The sequence below is a fragment of the Acinonyx jubatus genome, chromosome D1 (genome assembly GCF_027475565.1).
Source record: "Acinonyx jubatus isolate Ajub_Pintada_27869175 chromosome D1, VMU_Ajub_asm_v1.0, whole genome shotgun sequence".
Classification (NCBI taxonomy): domain Eukaryota; kingdom Metazoa; phylum Chordata; class Mammalia; order Carnivora; family Felidae; genus Acinonyx; species Acinonyx jubatus.
This window is the reverse complement of record NC_069390.1, coordinates 48,693,659-48,708,322: the sequence shown is the minus strand read 5'-3', so window position 1 is coordinate 48,708,322 and position 14,664 is coordinate 48,693,659. Positions and strand designations below refer to the sequence as shown.

The 14,664-nt window shown below is 38.3% G+C and overlaps 1 protein-coding gene across 5 annotated transcripts in view; it reads right to left on the bottom strand.

The window, feature by feature from the left end:
• DENND5A (DENN domain containing 5A) overlaps positions 1 to 14,664 on the bottom strand; it is a 115,627-nt gene that overhangs the window by 72,679 nt on the left and 28,284 nt on the right. For 3 of the 5 annotated variants that reach the window (XM_027073179.2, XM_027073180.2, XM_027073182.2), the window contains exons 2-4: positions 5,773 to 5,844; positions 4,898 to 5,007; positions 2,522 to 3,179 (exon numbers count right to left, since the gene is read on the bottom strand). In XM_027073179.2, coding sequence (XP_026928980.1) covers positions 2,522 to 3,179; positions 4,898 to 5,007; positions 5,773 to 5,844 — 840 coding nt within the window. The remainder of the gene's footprint in view (positions 1 to 2,521; positions 3,180 to 4,897; positions 5,008 to 5,772; positions 5,845 to 14,664) is intronic. The other 2 variants (XM_027073181.2, XM_027073183.2) reach the window with 1 other exon arrangement.

The following is a 14,664-nucleotide window of genomic DNA, read 5'->3' as shown; positions in this document are numbered from 1 at the left end:
AAAAATCTATGAGCCCATATAATAATAAACAAAGGAGAATGAATGTTATTCCCTGTAGTAAAATGCCAACCAATAAATATAGATGTAGCTAGAAAAATCACCATTTTGTAATCATCATGGTAATAACTAATTCAGACTAGAATCATTAATGGATGTTAAATCTACTGGGCAAACTTCAAAGTGGAGTAGTATGCTTACAGAGTTTCAAATTAACTCCCCACAAAGTACTTATTAATTACAAAGGGAAAAAGGATAACTTTCCAGTTAAGAAACTTGGCAGGGGCGCCCGGGTAGCTCAGTCAGTGAAGCGTCCAACTTCAGCTCAGGTCAGGATCTCATGGTTCGTGGGTTCTAGCCCTGTGTCGGGCTCTGTGCTGACAGCCCGGAGCCTGCTTTGGATTCTGTCGCCCTCTCTCTCTGCCCCTCCTCTCCACTTGTGCTATGTCCTCTGTCTCTCAAAAATAAATAAATGTTAAAAGGAAAAAAAAGAAAGAAAGAAAGAAAGAAAGAAAGAAAGAAAGAAAGAAAGAAAGAAAGAAAGAGAGAAAGAAACTTGGCAGACATAACCTTAACCAAGTGATCAAATTAACGTTACCAAAGATGGGCAAACTGACATCAAGTGCCTCCTGATGTAATGCACTGAGAAAATCACAACATCACTTTTGTGTATTACAGCCAAAAATTATATAACCTGAGTCTAATCATGAAGAAACATCAGACAAACCCAAATTGAGGGACATTCTACAGAATGCCTTGCTACACTCTTCAAAAATGTCCATGTCATGAAAGACATGAAGAAATAACAAGTAAAAGCAATGCATGTTACTCAACTAGATCCTGGATCAGGAATTTAAAAAAAAGAAAAAATTATCAAAGCAGACATTATTGGACAATGGTAGAACCTGAATAACAATATTGTAACAATGTTATGTTTCCTAAATGTGATAATCAGACTATGGTTATGTAAGAAAATGTTCCTGTTCTTATGAAATGAAAGCCGAAGCATTTAGGAGTCAAGGGCCATGGTGTCTGCAATGATTCTCAATGGTTCAGTTATGTGCACACATATACAGAGAGAGAATGATAAAACAAATGTGGCCAACAAAAGTTAACAATTGGTGAATTGTGGGAGAGCATACAAGAGTTCTTTGAACACTTCTTGCAACTCTTCCATAGCTGGAAACTACTTCAAAATAAAAAGTCAAAAAACTTAAAACCTACAATGACTATGCATCTCAGAGTAACAAAGTCCTTATGAGACCATAAAATCTAGGGGCACCTGGGTGGCTCAGTCGGTTGGGTGTCCGACTTCAGCTCAGGTCATGATCTTACAGCTCGTGAGTTTGAGCCCCACGTCAGGCTCTGTGCTGACAGCTCAGAGCCTGGATGGAGCCTGCTTCGGATTCTGTGTCTCCCTCTCTCTCTCTCCCCTCCTCTGCTCATGCTCTGTCTCTCTCTGTCTCAAAAATAAACATTAAAAAAATTTTAAAAAAATATCTAGGCTGCTGTTAAGTCTCTAACATCTGCTCCTATATCCCTGCTCTCTTACTCCATTCCATCCACCCATTTTTCTCACTGTTCTTGAACATAACAAGCACATTCTTGTCTCAAAACCTTTATATGTCCTATGCCCTTTGCTTAGAATATTTTTCTTACAGATATGACATGGGTCACTCGGAGAAGGCTTGAACTAATCACTCTGTTAAAATTGGAACTTCCCTTCTCCAAATACCATCCTCTTTCCTGTTTTACTTTTCTCCACAGACCTTATTAACACCTTACACACTATAAGCTTTATGTATTTATATAATCACCTCTCCTTCCCCACTAAAATATCAGTTCCATTATAGGAAGGGTTTTTATCTGTTTTGTCCATCACTGTGTCTCTAGACCCTGAAACAATGCCTGGCACACACTAGGCTCTCAATAAATAAGTACTGAATGAATATATTTTATGTTACTTTTTTGGTTCATTTAATAAACATCTGTTTCCTTCTGATCTACTTTACTATTTTGTCCAAATCTGCTGCTCACATTCAGTTCACTTCTCATTTATAAAAAACAATTCAGTTATAACAAACAACAGAAAGAAGAAGCAACACATCCTCCTTTTATCAAATATATTTTTTTCCAATATATGAAGGATCATTGTTTGTGAATCCTCAGTTTTACTGTCAGGCTGTGGAAGGGGCAGAAATAACTCTGCAGAATGTTGGAAAGTGAGCTTCCCAGAACCATCACCTCCTACCCCTCTTTTCAGCATCAACTAGAAGGGATGTCAGGAAGCAGGAATCCCCTCCTAGACTGAAGTGTCCAGCAAAAGGCCATGGTGATGATAGCCAAGTAAAAACTGTGACCCTCTTGTGTTCTATCAGTTTTCCATCTACCACCTACCTGCAAAAGATCTGAGTTTTGCTCAAATTTTAACAGCCCTGGACCTTTACCATCAGCGCCACTGCATTTGATACGGAAAGAAGGGAGGCCCTGTGCAGGGAGAGAACTCTAGTAAGCACTGACTTACGCTGTGAGTAGAGCAGGATTTGAAACTCCAGAAGAGCACAAGTAAAAAGCTGAAACACATTTTCCACCCCAAGCAGTTCAAAGACCTCTCTGACAGGAAAGTCAAATAAGGGAAGCTCATTAGTACTTGGTCTCTGGCAGATTATTGGCCCATAAACTCCAGAAAATTTCAAGGACCGGCCAGGAGGTGGAAGTGGCACCTCGTAGAGTACATTGTATATGTAGCTCTCAAGGGGCAGTGGAGGGGGCTGAGGTGAAGTGACTGCCTGGTGAAGTTGTTCCAGCACACTCCGGCATGCTTTCATGAAGGACATGGGTGTTATGAGGCAAATGCACTTAGAGACGTAGAGCGTGTCCCGGCTAATGTCATAAGAGTTGAAGCGCTGAAGCTTAGTCCCAGGAGTGCCTTCACCATCGTCCATGCCACTGTCATCTTGGCCATCAGCAGACGGAGAATGTAGGATATCATACTCAGCATTATGCATGTGGTAGAGGGTCTGCATTGCACTGCAGATCTGTTTGCTAGTCACCTCCTCATAAAACGTGAGGGCAAACCCAAATGTCCGAGAGCCATCCTCCCTTGTGATGATAAAGGCATGGAACTGGGGCTCCCTGGGATCAGCCTGGGTCTTGAATGCCAGCCCTTTGGGCATGCATAGCTGCAAAAGACAACAAGGAAACAAGTGGTGAGAACTCACTGTTGGTCCTCTTCAGAACACCATCGCTGTTGATTTACTCACAGAGTACCTATTATGCTAGGTGTTTGAGAGATCAAGATCAATACAGGAAAAGATCTGTCCTCAAGATCGTCAATTCTAAGACGTGCAAGTAAATAAAATTACAATGCAGTTATCAGGGCTATCCAGAAACAAAGTGCTAGGGTAACACAGAATGGACAACCCAACCCAAAAACATCAGAAAAGCCTTGCTGATGAGGTTATGTTAGAATTCATGAGGTAGACAAGGGAGAGAAGGGTATTTCAGGGACAGGGAGAAAATGCCCAAAGATAAGGAGGTAAGAGAAAGCTTGGAGAATTTAAGTAGGTGGTTAAGCATGACAGCATTTATTGGGAAAGGATGCTAGAAATATACCTAAAAACTAGACAGATAAAATTTTGCACCTAAAAATAAACATAAAGTTTTAGATTCTTATCAGCTCACAAAATTCTGCCATCAAGAGAACCTTCTCTTTTCACAGAAAAAAGGGAGCATTGCACATAAAAGAGATGACATAATCAGGATAAAGATGCAGTTTTTTTCACTTTAACTCAGATGGGTTATATAAAGAAACTTGGATAGCTAATCAAACTGACCTACATCAATTGGTCCCCATTTTCCAGGCTTACAAAAACCAGGCTATACAAATGATCTACCAGCAGCCTGGATTAACAAATAAAAGGATATAACATATTACCTTATGGTATATCCATTACCTTTGGACTTGACTTCCCAAAACCTAGATGTTTCCAGAATACAGCATGTCAAAAATAAAATAAGCACTGAACCAGGAGTCAAAAAACTTGAGGTTAATACTCAGTTTCCTCATCTGTGAAATGAAGATAATACAGTCTACTCTGCCTACTTCACAGGGTTATTATGTGCATCAAACAAGATCATCCTCTAAAAAAGTACAGAAAGCTATTAAGAATTAATACAGGCAGTACAAAGATGTGATGAAAAGCATAGCACTGGAACCAGACTATGGCAAAGTGATCAAATTGTAGCTCAACTGCTTCTTAGTCATGTGACTTTAAACACATCACTCTTTGGATCTTAGTTTCTTCATGTATAAATGTGTGTGTGTGTGTGTGTGTGTGTGTGTGTGTGTGTGTATTTAATATCATCTACGTAAGGGGTATTATGAAGATTACGTGAGTTAATTCATGTAAAATGCTTATCACACTGCCTAGCACAAGGTGAATACTCAATAAAAGTTAGATTATTCACAGTAGTATTCTTCTACATGAGATTTAAAATGTTGTCCTATCTAAAATTATGATGAAACAAAATACCCATTTCTGCAGTATCAGTCAGACATATATACAACCCAGATTGAGAGAAAACTGCTTTAAATCGGACTCACTGTGCAATCTCAATGCTATAAGCAACCAGTAGCTCAGTACCACAAAGCTCAATGACCCAGTACTATGTATTTGTCTGACAAAACAGAAACACACTGTGACTTTTCAGTGTATTTCATACATCCTGAATATCTGATTTGTTGATCAAAATGTACAATCATAAATAATAATCATATAACCCCTTCTTCAAAAGTTCCTGGTAGTTAGTGGAATCACTGCTACCACACCCTGGACTCACAATTCCACTATAAATTACTTTGTAAATTACTTCATACTTGTAGCTAACAAATACTAACCATTCCCACTGCATCTTGGTCAAAGGGATTCCATTCTACATTCTCAGGGTATCGGGCAAGGACCTTGGACTTGAATGTTCGTCTCAGTGGTGTCTGCTCAAAATTTTCTCCTGCAAGAAAAAGAATGAAGCAAATCATCTCTACAAAGTCCCTTGAAATCACAATGTTATGAATGTCTGAGCTTGGTAGTCCAGCAAGGTACAGAAGTAAAGGCAAAGGGGTTAGGTTAGTATGCCAACCATTTAAGAACAGGAAAGGTATTAAAGTCATTAGGTAAGCAAGAAGCTGAAAAGGTTTAGCATGGTTAATACTGGACACAACTATCTTTTCTTTTCTTGAAAATGAATTATTACTACAAACCCAATGGTTAACCTTCCTGGGAGAGTGGAGAAAGTGCAAGGAATGATAAAGGATTATATCCATCCTTTTTCCCCCCCAAAAAACCACAATTTAGTGTGCTTTAAGTCAACTGATAACATAGAAGCATAAATGATTTTAAATTCAGAATCAAGTATGCATTTCTATGATCTCAGAAAAAAACACAAAGGGACTAAAAGATTCAAGAACATTAAGAAAGCAGATTTCAGGGTAAATCTAATGAGCCATTTGTCAATTCAGAATCATTTGAAATTCTGAAATTCTCCTTTGTTCCTCCTTTCCCCCTAAAAACAGAGTATACTGAAATAAAGAACATTAAAGTGAAAAAAGGAAGAACCAAAGAACCTACCACCTAGAGGGACACAAATATGAAAAACCTACTGGTCAAAAAAGGCACAAGAAAGTTAGAAGGTCAAAGGGTACAAAATGCCACTGTAGAGACATATGTAAGAGCCACCAGAAAGCTTCGGGTGTTTTCAATTTTGTTTTGTTTTTACCTTCAGTCGTACTGGAAATGAAAGGGCTGGCACCATCCCTGGCTTTAGAAGCCTGTATGTACTGGCATAATGCTATATGATAAATGAAATAACAGAGTATTACAATAAAGCAATGTTATTCAAACTTTTTTGACCATGACTCCAGTATGAAACAAGCTTCACATCATGGAGCAATAAATACATACAGGATGCGTGCATATAAATTTGTCTAAAACAAATTTCGCAAAATAATACTTACCTTACTTTGTGGGATGCCCTCTCATAATTTCTACTCTATATCATTAAAACCAAATATACTAATTGCAGACCTACTAACACAATTCATGGTTTGAAAAAACATTACAATACAGCATAATAAGATGAAGCGCTCAACAGATATAAAATTACTATAAAGTCACTGGTACTTTATCCAAAAGTATCCTGTCCCAAATACTGCTTTTCCAAAGGAGTTAAGGAGTAGGGGGCAAATTAAATGCACCTAAATATTTCAAATAAATAAATTTAGTAGGAATCATGGAAAAATATGTGGAAAACATGATCAAAAACAATTCAACTGAATTCTATACCTGTTTATTGAGTAATTATGTCATACAAGGGCCCGAGGTACTGTGGGAGATAGCAATGAACCAAATCAAGTACCCATCCTCAGGACCTTATACTCTTAACTGTATAGGAAAAAGAACATACACAAATAACCACTTCACAGAGAGGTTACTGTCTGGCAGCCTCCAGATTTTTAGTCTATGTGGTCCAACCATTCAGAGCACGCTTGTAGAGGACCCTGTTTACATGTTCTAGTTGATAATATAAATTCTATTCCAACTACAGTTTTTCTAAGTTGGTTTGGAACACAAAGGACCTGGTGATTAAGGAAGACATATTGTCCACAAACACAGGGCTGGGATAAATGTAAAGTCAGATAGTCCTTCATTCTAAATCATCCCAGAGGCATCTCAAGTTTCTAAAGAATTTATAACAATTCTGAAGTGCCTGTTCCAGAAATTAATAATGATTCCAGTCAGAAAGTTATCACTTTTATAACTAAAACCTTCACTTCCACTTCCTCTCAGGTTTTGTCCATCATCAGAAGTCCACTTATTCATAATTTTCAACTTCTGACAAGACTCAACCTTCCTTCTATTAATAAAGCCAGCAGAGCAATTTCAATACTTCCCATTTCCTGATCCTTCTTCCAAACTTAGTTTTCTGAAGCTCTTCTCCAGCAAATTTCATCTCTCAAAATACATCTGGTAATCTTCACTAAAGAAGAGTGGCAAAATCAGCAGGCAGCTGGTAACAGTGGTAGTAACAAAGCCCTATAGCTATATACAGCTAATCTCAAGCTTTCGGTAATACCTGCGAAGAGCCCACCATGGCAAGCCTGCACTTACTGTACAAAAAAATTAAACAGCAAGCAGCTGACATAATGATCTTGTCTACAGTCTGAGAGTCTCAGAATGTTTATTTAAACTATATTCCGTTCTAAGAAGATAACTATGTCTTTCTTCCAAGCTTCATTACTTTTAGTTGTCAGTTTGCTCATTTCTTCCTTACTAGGCCAGAAAATCCCCTCACTAAAAACCACAAAATATTTGAACATAAACAGGAATCAGGGCAGTTACCACTGTCCCTAATGAAAGCCTTTAGAGAAAGATATTTTTCTAAGATGGCTGTGCCCCTTAAGACATGATGAACATTCAAAAGATGGAACAGGGGACTATTTTAAACAGCAGAGAGATGAAACCAGAGGTAAAAATGATGAGCTGACCTGGAGTACAAAGAGGAGGAAGAAGCTAAGAATCACAAGGAGAAATGGTCTTCAGATCCTCTGTCCCCATCACCTCTCTACCTCCTGCCCCTTCTTCAAACAAGCTAAGTAAAAATTTCTTGTTAAAGAGTCAGGTTCTGAGTAAAGGCACCAAAGAGAGTGCCAATCTTAGACATAAGTCTTTCTGTGTATTAGACTGGACCAGTATCAGGAACCTAGTGTTTTCACTGCAGGGGGAAAGGGGATGTATAAAGAGGTATGAGAGCCCTGAGATCAAATTATGTTTATTAAAGAATCCTATGAAGAGCATTAGAAAAGTCGCAGGGTAAAAGGATTCACAAACCTAAGATATTTTTATTAAAACAATTCAGTCTTTCATAATATAGTGAGGGATGAGTTTTGAGAATAAGTGGCAGGGACTTAATGCCACAGAAACACCTACATACCCCACCTCCTGAGACCTGTACATATGTCACAGGTCCCTTAAATCCTCAATTATTCAGACCTTTGGAAATTCAAACAATATTAGGAATAAGATATCACAACCACAACTGTCCTATTGTCCTGAAACCGTAACTACTTATTTGCCCAACACATACAGAGTCCACAAATGTCAGCAATTCTGGATACCAAGAACTAAGGCCCATTTCTAACAGCAACTTAAAAATTAGTCAACTAGGTATAGATCTATCTTTGTGAATCTGTCCCTGGGGAAGTACAATTCAAATAAATCATAACAGATTTTTTTTTTAAGACTGCACGCCTTACAAGGACTTCTATTAGGTTCTTTGTTTACTTGTTCTGCTTTGACCAAGTCAGAAACAAACTGACATTTGTATTGCTATTAGCCTGTTGGTACTAGGTTGATTTGAATAACCCTAAATGTAGGATGCTTACAAATGAGAAGCTTCAAAGGAGCCCCTAAACTCTGAAATTATTTACAGAATTTTGTATGAAAATATGTGCATTCTTCTCAAGAGAAAACACAATTTTCATCAGATTCTCAAAGGGTTCTATGACCCAAAAAAATCAGAAACCACAGCTCCAAGTGTTTCTATTTTGGGCAGGAAACATTTGACCACTTACAGATTAACCTAAATGGGTAGGTTTACATACAGTCTAAAATAAAATATATTCACTACTAAATAACTGCTTTCTGGGTTGATGTTGACTCAAAACAGGACATTATTTTCTCCTTTTTTATCATAAGAAGACTATGGATGCAAATTTCTCTCTTTAAATATACACATATATGTGAACAAGTTAAAAAAATATTATCCTCAAAACTTCTGTCTGAAGTCATCTGAAAAATCATCAGAAAATGTCCACCAAGTTTCAATCTGTGGGGAAAGCAACAGTTTTGAAATGGTAGAGCAGATATAAAAAGGCATGTCCCAAACAACAACGTGAGAAAGACCCAATACAGTCAAATCTCCATCTGGTTTATGTTAAATTACACAAAACTTCTCCAGAACACAGTGTCAGCTTAAATTCAAGCAAAACAAAAGTAACCATCAGTTCCTAGGAAAGTGTCTACAGGACACATTTGTTATACCTACATCTTGGATTATATATACCAAATAAAAGGAGTATTTCAATTTCTAAACCTAACAGTAATCAGAGTTGACATACACTTAAGAAACTTTCCATAAAATTTGAAGTCTGAAAAAAAAAAGAGAAAACAGAGCAAGAGCTAAGGGCATTTTTGTATCTCATCCCTTAAAAGAGATGGGAAGGATAATACAAATATCTGTGAAACTACAACTGAAAAAAAGATGACTCTGTCAACAGAATAATTAATATCTAGCATGATGGAGGTTCTGCTTCCAGTCATAGAAGAGTAGCTCCTATGAGACCAAATCTCTTGCAGATAACTATGAATTCTAGACAGAAAATAAAAAAAACAACTACTTGAAGATACTAGGGAACAAAAGGCAGGCAGATCATGAGGGAAAGAGAGGGTCAAAATTTGGAAGAAGGTAATGACACCAAGTGTCCCTTCTTATAGCTTTTGGCTGGGCAGGTCCCAGTCTGTGCCATGAAAGATGGCTAAAATTCAGATAAAAATTCACAGTCTTACTAGCTTCACAAACCAGAAGACAAACTGTAAGGCAACCAACACAGATAAGTGAGGGAGGGAAATTCCAAAGAGAACCCGAAGAAGGTGCCTCAAACTCTGTGTATAAATTCTGCTGAAATCTCTGGCTAATCCCTGAACTATGCATGCATGGAACAGACCTCAGGCAAGTTAGGGCTAAAAGAACTGAACTGAGATTTAAACTGCCATTCACTGCAGGGGACAAAACAAACAAAATTCAGTGTTCTTTGGAGGAAGGTAATGGAATCCAGACTGTCTACAACATAACAAGGACAAAACCCAACAAAACTATTCAGCATATAAAGAAATAGAAAAAAAAAAAAAAAAAAAAAAAGAAAGAAAGAAAGAAAGAAAGAAGAAAAATTGACCCATTCTCAAAAGAAGAGTCAGTCAACAGGAACTGATCCTGACTTGATCCAAATACTGGGATTAACAGACAAGGATTTGAAAACAGCTATGATCATAATGAATGAACAAATAGTAGATCTCAACAGCAAAAATAGACTATAATTCAGAAGATGGGCTTAACAATCTGCTGATTGGGGATGCAGAAGAGTTAGTGAACTTAAAAAGAGCAAAAAAAGTATCTAATCTGAAAAACAAAGAGAAAAAAAGATTAAGGAGAAAAGGAGAGTGGGGGAGAGGACCCCAGAGATCTCTGGGGCAACAAGCCTGATATACATAGAATTGAAGCCCCGGGAAAAAAGGAGAGCAAATGAGGTTTTAAAAGAAGTTTTTTTAATTGAAGAAATAATAATAAAAAAATTCCCAAATTGGGTAAAAGACACAGACTTACAGATTCAAAAAGCTCAATGGATTCCAAGCAGGATACATACCAAGAAAATAAAAACTGTACATCACAAACTTTAAAAGAAACAAAGAAAGAAAGAAAGAAAGAAAGAAAGAAAGAAAGAAAGAAAGAAAGAAAGAAAGAAAGGAGAAAACTATTAAGGAGAAAATCTTGAAAGGAGACAGAGAAAAATGATACATTAAGGAAAAGAAATGATTGAAATTACCATGGCTTTCTTACCAGAAACAATAGAGATCAGAAGACCTGGAACACCATCATACAAGTACTGAAACAAACAAATGAAAACCTGTCAACCCAGAATTCTATTAGCAGAAAAAAATCTTTCAAAAATGAAGGAAAAATCAAAACATTTTCAAGTAAAACAAAACTAAGAGAATTCACTGCTACCATGCAGTGTACTGCTACAAGAAAAGCCCATCCCAGTAAGTTATATACTATATGATTCCACATACATAACATTTTGAAATTACATTTTAGAAATGAAGAACACATTGGTGATTGCCAAAGGTCAGAAATGGGGAGTAGGGGGTGTCTATAAAAGGGCAACCCACAAGAATCCTTGTGGTGATGGAATTATTCTGTGTCTTGAGTACAGTAATGTCAATATCCTGGTTGTGAGAGCATCCAATAGCATTGCAAGATGTTACTACTTGGTAGAGGGTAGAGAGTCGTCTCTGTATTATTTCTTACAACTGCATATGAATCTAAAATTACCTCAAAAAAAAGTTTAATGTCTTTAAAAACTACATTCTTTAATTTAAAAAAAAATTTTTAGGGGTGCCTGGGAGGCTTAGTCAGTTAAGCGTCCGACTTCGGCTCAGGTCATGATCTCCTGATTCGTGGGTTCGGGCCCCATGTTGGTCTCTGTGCTGACAGCTCTGAGCCTAGAGCCTGCTTCAGATTCTGTCTCCCTCTCTTTCTGCCCCTCCCCTGATGGCACTCTGTCTCTGTCTTTCAACAAGAAATAAATGTTAAAAAAAATTTCAAAAAAAAAATTCTCTTAGGGACGCTTGAGTGGCTGAGTTGGTTAAACACCCGACTTCAGCTCAGGTCACGATCTCATGGTTTGTGGGTTCAAGCCCCACGTCAGGCTCTGTGCTGACAGTTGGGAGTCTTGAGCCTACTTCGGTCTGTCTGTCTCTGTCTCCGTCTCTCTCTCTGCCCTCCCCCGCTTGCGCTCCCTCTCTCTCTCTCTCTCATAAAATAAAAAAACTTTTAATGATTTTAACAACCTGTCAAGGTTTTAAAGCAGAGGCTTCAAGCAATACAATTCAAGCATTCAAAGCTATACCTTGGACTGAGCTCTTCAAAGACAGCTGAACTCTATCTTTCCCTTCAGGCCCAAAACAGAAGTGTCACATGGGCTGCCTCATCTCACCACATCCACACCAATCCTATAAGGTCTAATTCACATTATCTACAGCAAGAGTAGTAGAATATTTTTCCTCTGGGAATGGATACAACCAGGTTATTATGCCTTCATTTGCATACTGGCATTCTGGGATGTCCTAAAACTGATCATTTTGGTGACAATGGTGACCAATTCAGGGCCACTCGTGCTATAAAGTTTACTTCCTGCACTAAAAGATGTCACTATATTTTTCCTGTTAGAAACATTTCTAAAACAGACTGCCCATGAAAATTGTATTACTACCAACCTACTCTTGGTTTTTCGCGCATGCTGAAAAACCAGCTTGTGTTTCACCTTTAATTCACTTGCTGCCTCAGCATTCTCCTTATCTTCCAGATAATTTTCTGAACCCCTGTAAATCAGAAATCGTTTCCTGCCATCTTTGACTGATGGGACACAGTGCAGTAAGAGAAGGGAATGCAAATTTCTACCTAAACAAAAATTAACATTGCTATTCCTTTAGATGGCCATTTCATTACTATCAGCACTTTTTAAATGGAGATAGCTTAAAAAACACAGTAAGGGGGCGCCTGGGTGGCTCAGTCTGTTAAGCATCTGACTTTTGATTTTGGCTCAGGTCATGATCTCACGATTTGGGAGATTGAGCTCTGTGCTGAGCATGGAGCCTGCTTGGGATTATCTCTCTCCCCTTCTCTCTTTGCCCCTCCTCTGCTCACCTGCATGCGTTCTTTTTCTCTCTCAAAATAAATAAATCAACATTTTTAAAAAACACAGTAAGACTAGGTATGTTTTGGTAGCTACAGAAAACCATTTAACACTATACTCATCGCTCTCCCTCACGTCTTCTACATATGAAATTGAGGCAAATTTACAGCTTCTGCAGCAGAAAGAGGGTAACTGCTCCTTGAAGAGACAGGCTGTACCCTGGCCCACATGACCAGGTGACTTGTGCTCAAGAGTCAGACATTTACAAATACCCAAAATGCAGGGAGTGAGCTGCCCCCCGACTTTGGACACACCACAAGGCCTCTTCTAAGGCAATAACCCAGAAAAGCTGCTCACCAGACTTTTCAATAAAAGCAACAGAAACCATCTGTTACCCCTTTGTGTTCCCCTTGGGGTACATTTGTTCACTTTCTTTCTCAACATATTTTCTTTGTCAGATAACTTTCGATTTAGGTATACAGCCATTACTTTTTTTGATGCTTTACCTCCTGCTTGACATCTTCCAGGCACCATACCTAGTCCAACTCCTGCATCTAATATTTCTAAAATGGCTGAACTTCTCAGGTACCCAGTTTTTTTTTTTAAGTTTATTTCTTTATTTTGAGAGAAAATGAGAGAGAGAGAGAGAGAGAGAGAGAGAACAGGGGAGGGGCAGAGAGACAGGGAAACACAGAATCCCAAGCAGGATCCCAAGCAGGCTCCATGCTCAGCACAGAGCCCAAAGCAGGGCTTGAACTGTGAGATTATGACGAGCCAAAATCAAGAGTCAGTTACCCAACCAACTGAGCCACCTAGGAGCCCCTGATGTACCCAGTTTTAACAAGAATCTGAGGTTTAAAAAACAAAAAACAAAAAAAACAAGAGTCAGAGGTTTGAGAACCAATCCAGACAGGACTGCTCCAAACAACAGGTAGGACAAAACTTTGGTAACAAGGTGTCAAGTATAGGCATTGCCTCCCTTTTAGCCCAGCCAAAAACCCTACAGGGCACACATCCATTGGGCTAACATCTGTAACTTAGATAATCTGTTCTGTTTTGTATGGGAAGCAACAAGCTATCAAATTCATGGTCTTTCAGAGCAGTCTAACCAACCCCTCTTGTGAGCTGGATATACATATACTGTACTGAATTACATACAGTACATACTATACTGAATTACTAAAATAGAGTAAGAACTCCCAGAGGCTATACATATGCTATAGGCACTTTCCTCTAAAAGCTAGCCCCTCCAGTAAAACAGGCTTAGGCAAACCCAGTAAACTGGGATCTCTAAGTAAGAAATGGCAAAGGACAAATATGAGCAATCTTCATGCTCTCCTTAACACCAAATTGTAAACTAATCAGCCTAAATTAACTGTAAGCAACAACCCAGAACGCAGGAGACAGAGTTAAGATCCCACCTTGGCTACTCACTAGTTGTGTGACCTAAACAATTTACCGAGTCTTGTGGGTCTCACTTTCCTCACCTAAAAGATAAAGAAGTAGAGGACGATCTATAAAGGTTTTTCTAGCTTCATCATTTCATGACTTAATGACTGTTGGGCCTCAAGTCTGACCCAGCATGGAAATTGTCCCCTCTGAATTATGAGAAGGCATGCTTTAGTTCTCCCTCTGCTGCCTCTCTCCCCAAAACCCCATGAGAACAACATAAGGGTAGGGGTCAGGGTGGCATAGCCACAGAATGAAAATGAAGGTGAGAGCAGCAAAATTTTAGAAGCTGAAAAGGAGATGGATGAGTGGTTCCTAACAACAGACTAGAGAAAGCTAAGATATAATACAACCTCCAAAAAGCTCAGGAACTTGTAGCATCAGGCACTTATGGAAGTAGGGATAAAAATGGAACTAAAAACAGAAGGACTGGTTGAAAGTCTATTGAAGATGGCATCAGCTCATGAAGATATAAATTGTTTTAGAACTGTAAAATGGAACATTATTCAGCCATTAAAAAGAATGAAGTACTGTTAGATGCTACAATACAAATGAACCTTGAAAACATTATGCTAAGTGAAAGAAGCCAGACACAAAATGCTACATATTGTATTACTCTATTTATATGAAATATTCAGAATAGCCATACATAGAAACAGAAAGTGGCTGCCAGGGGACTAATTGCTAAT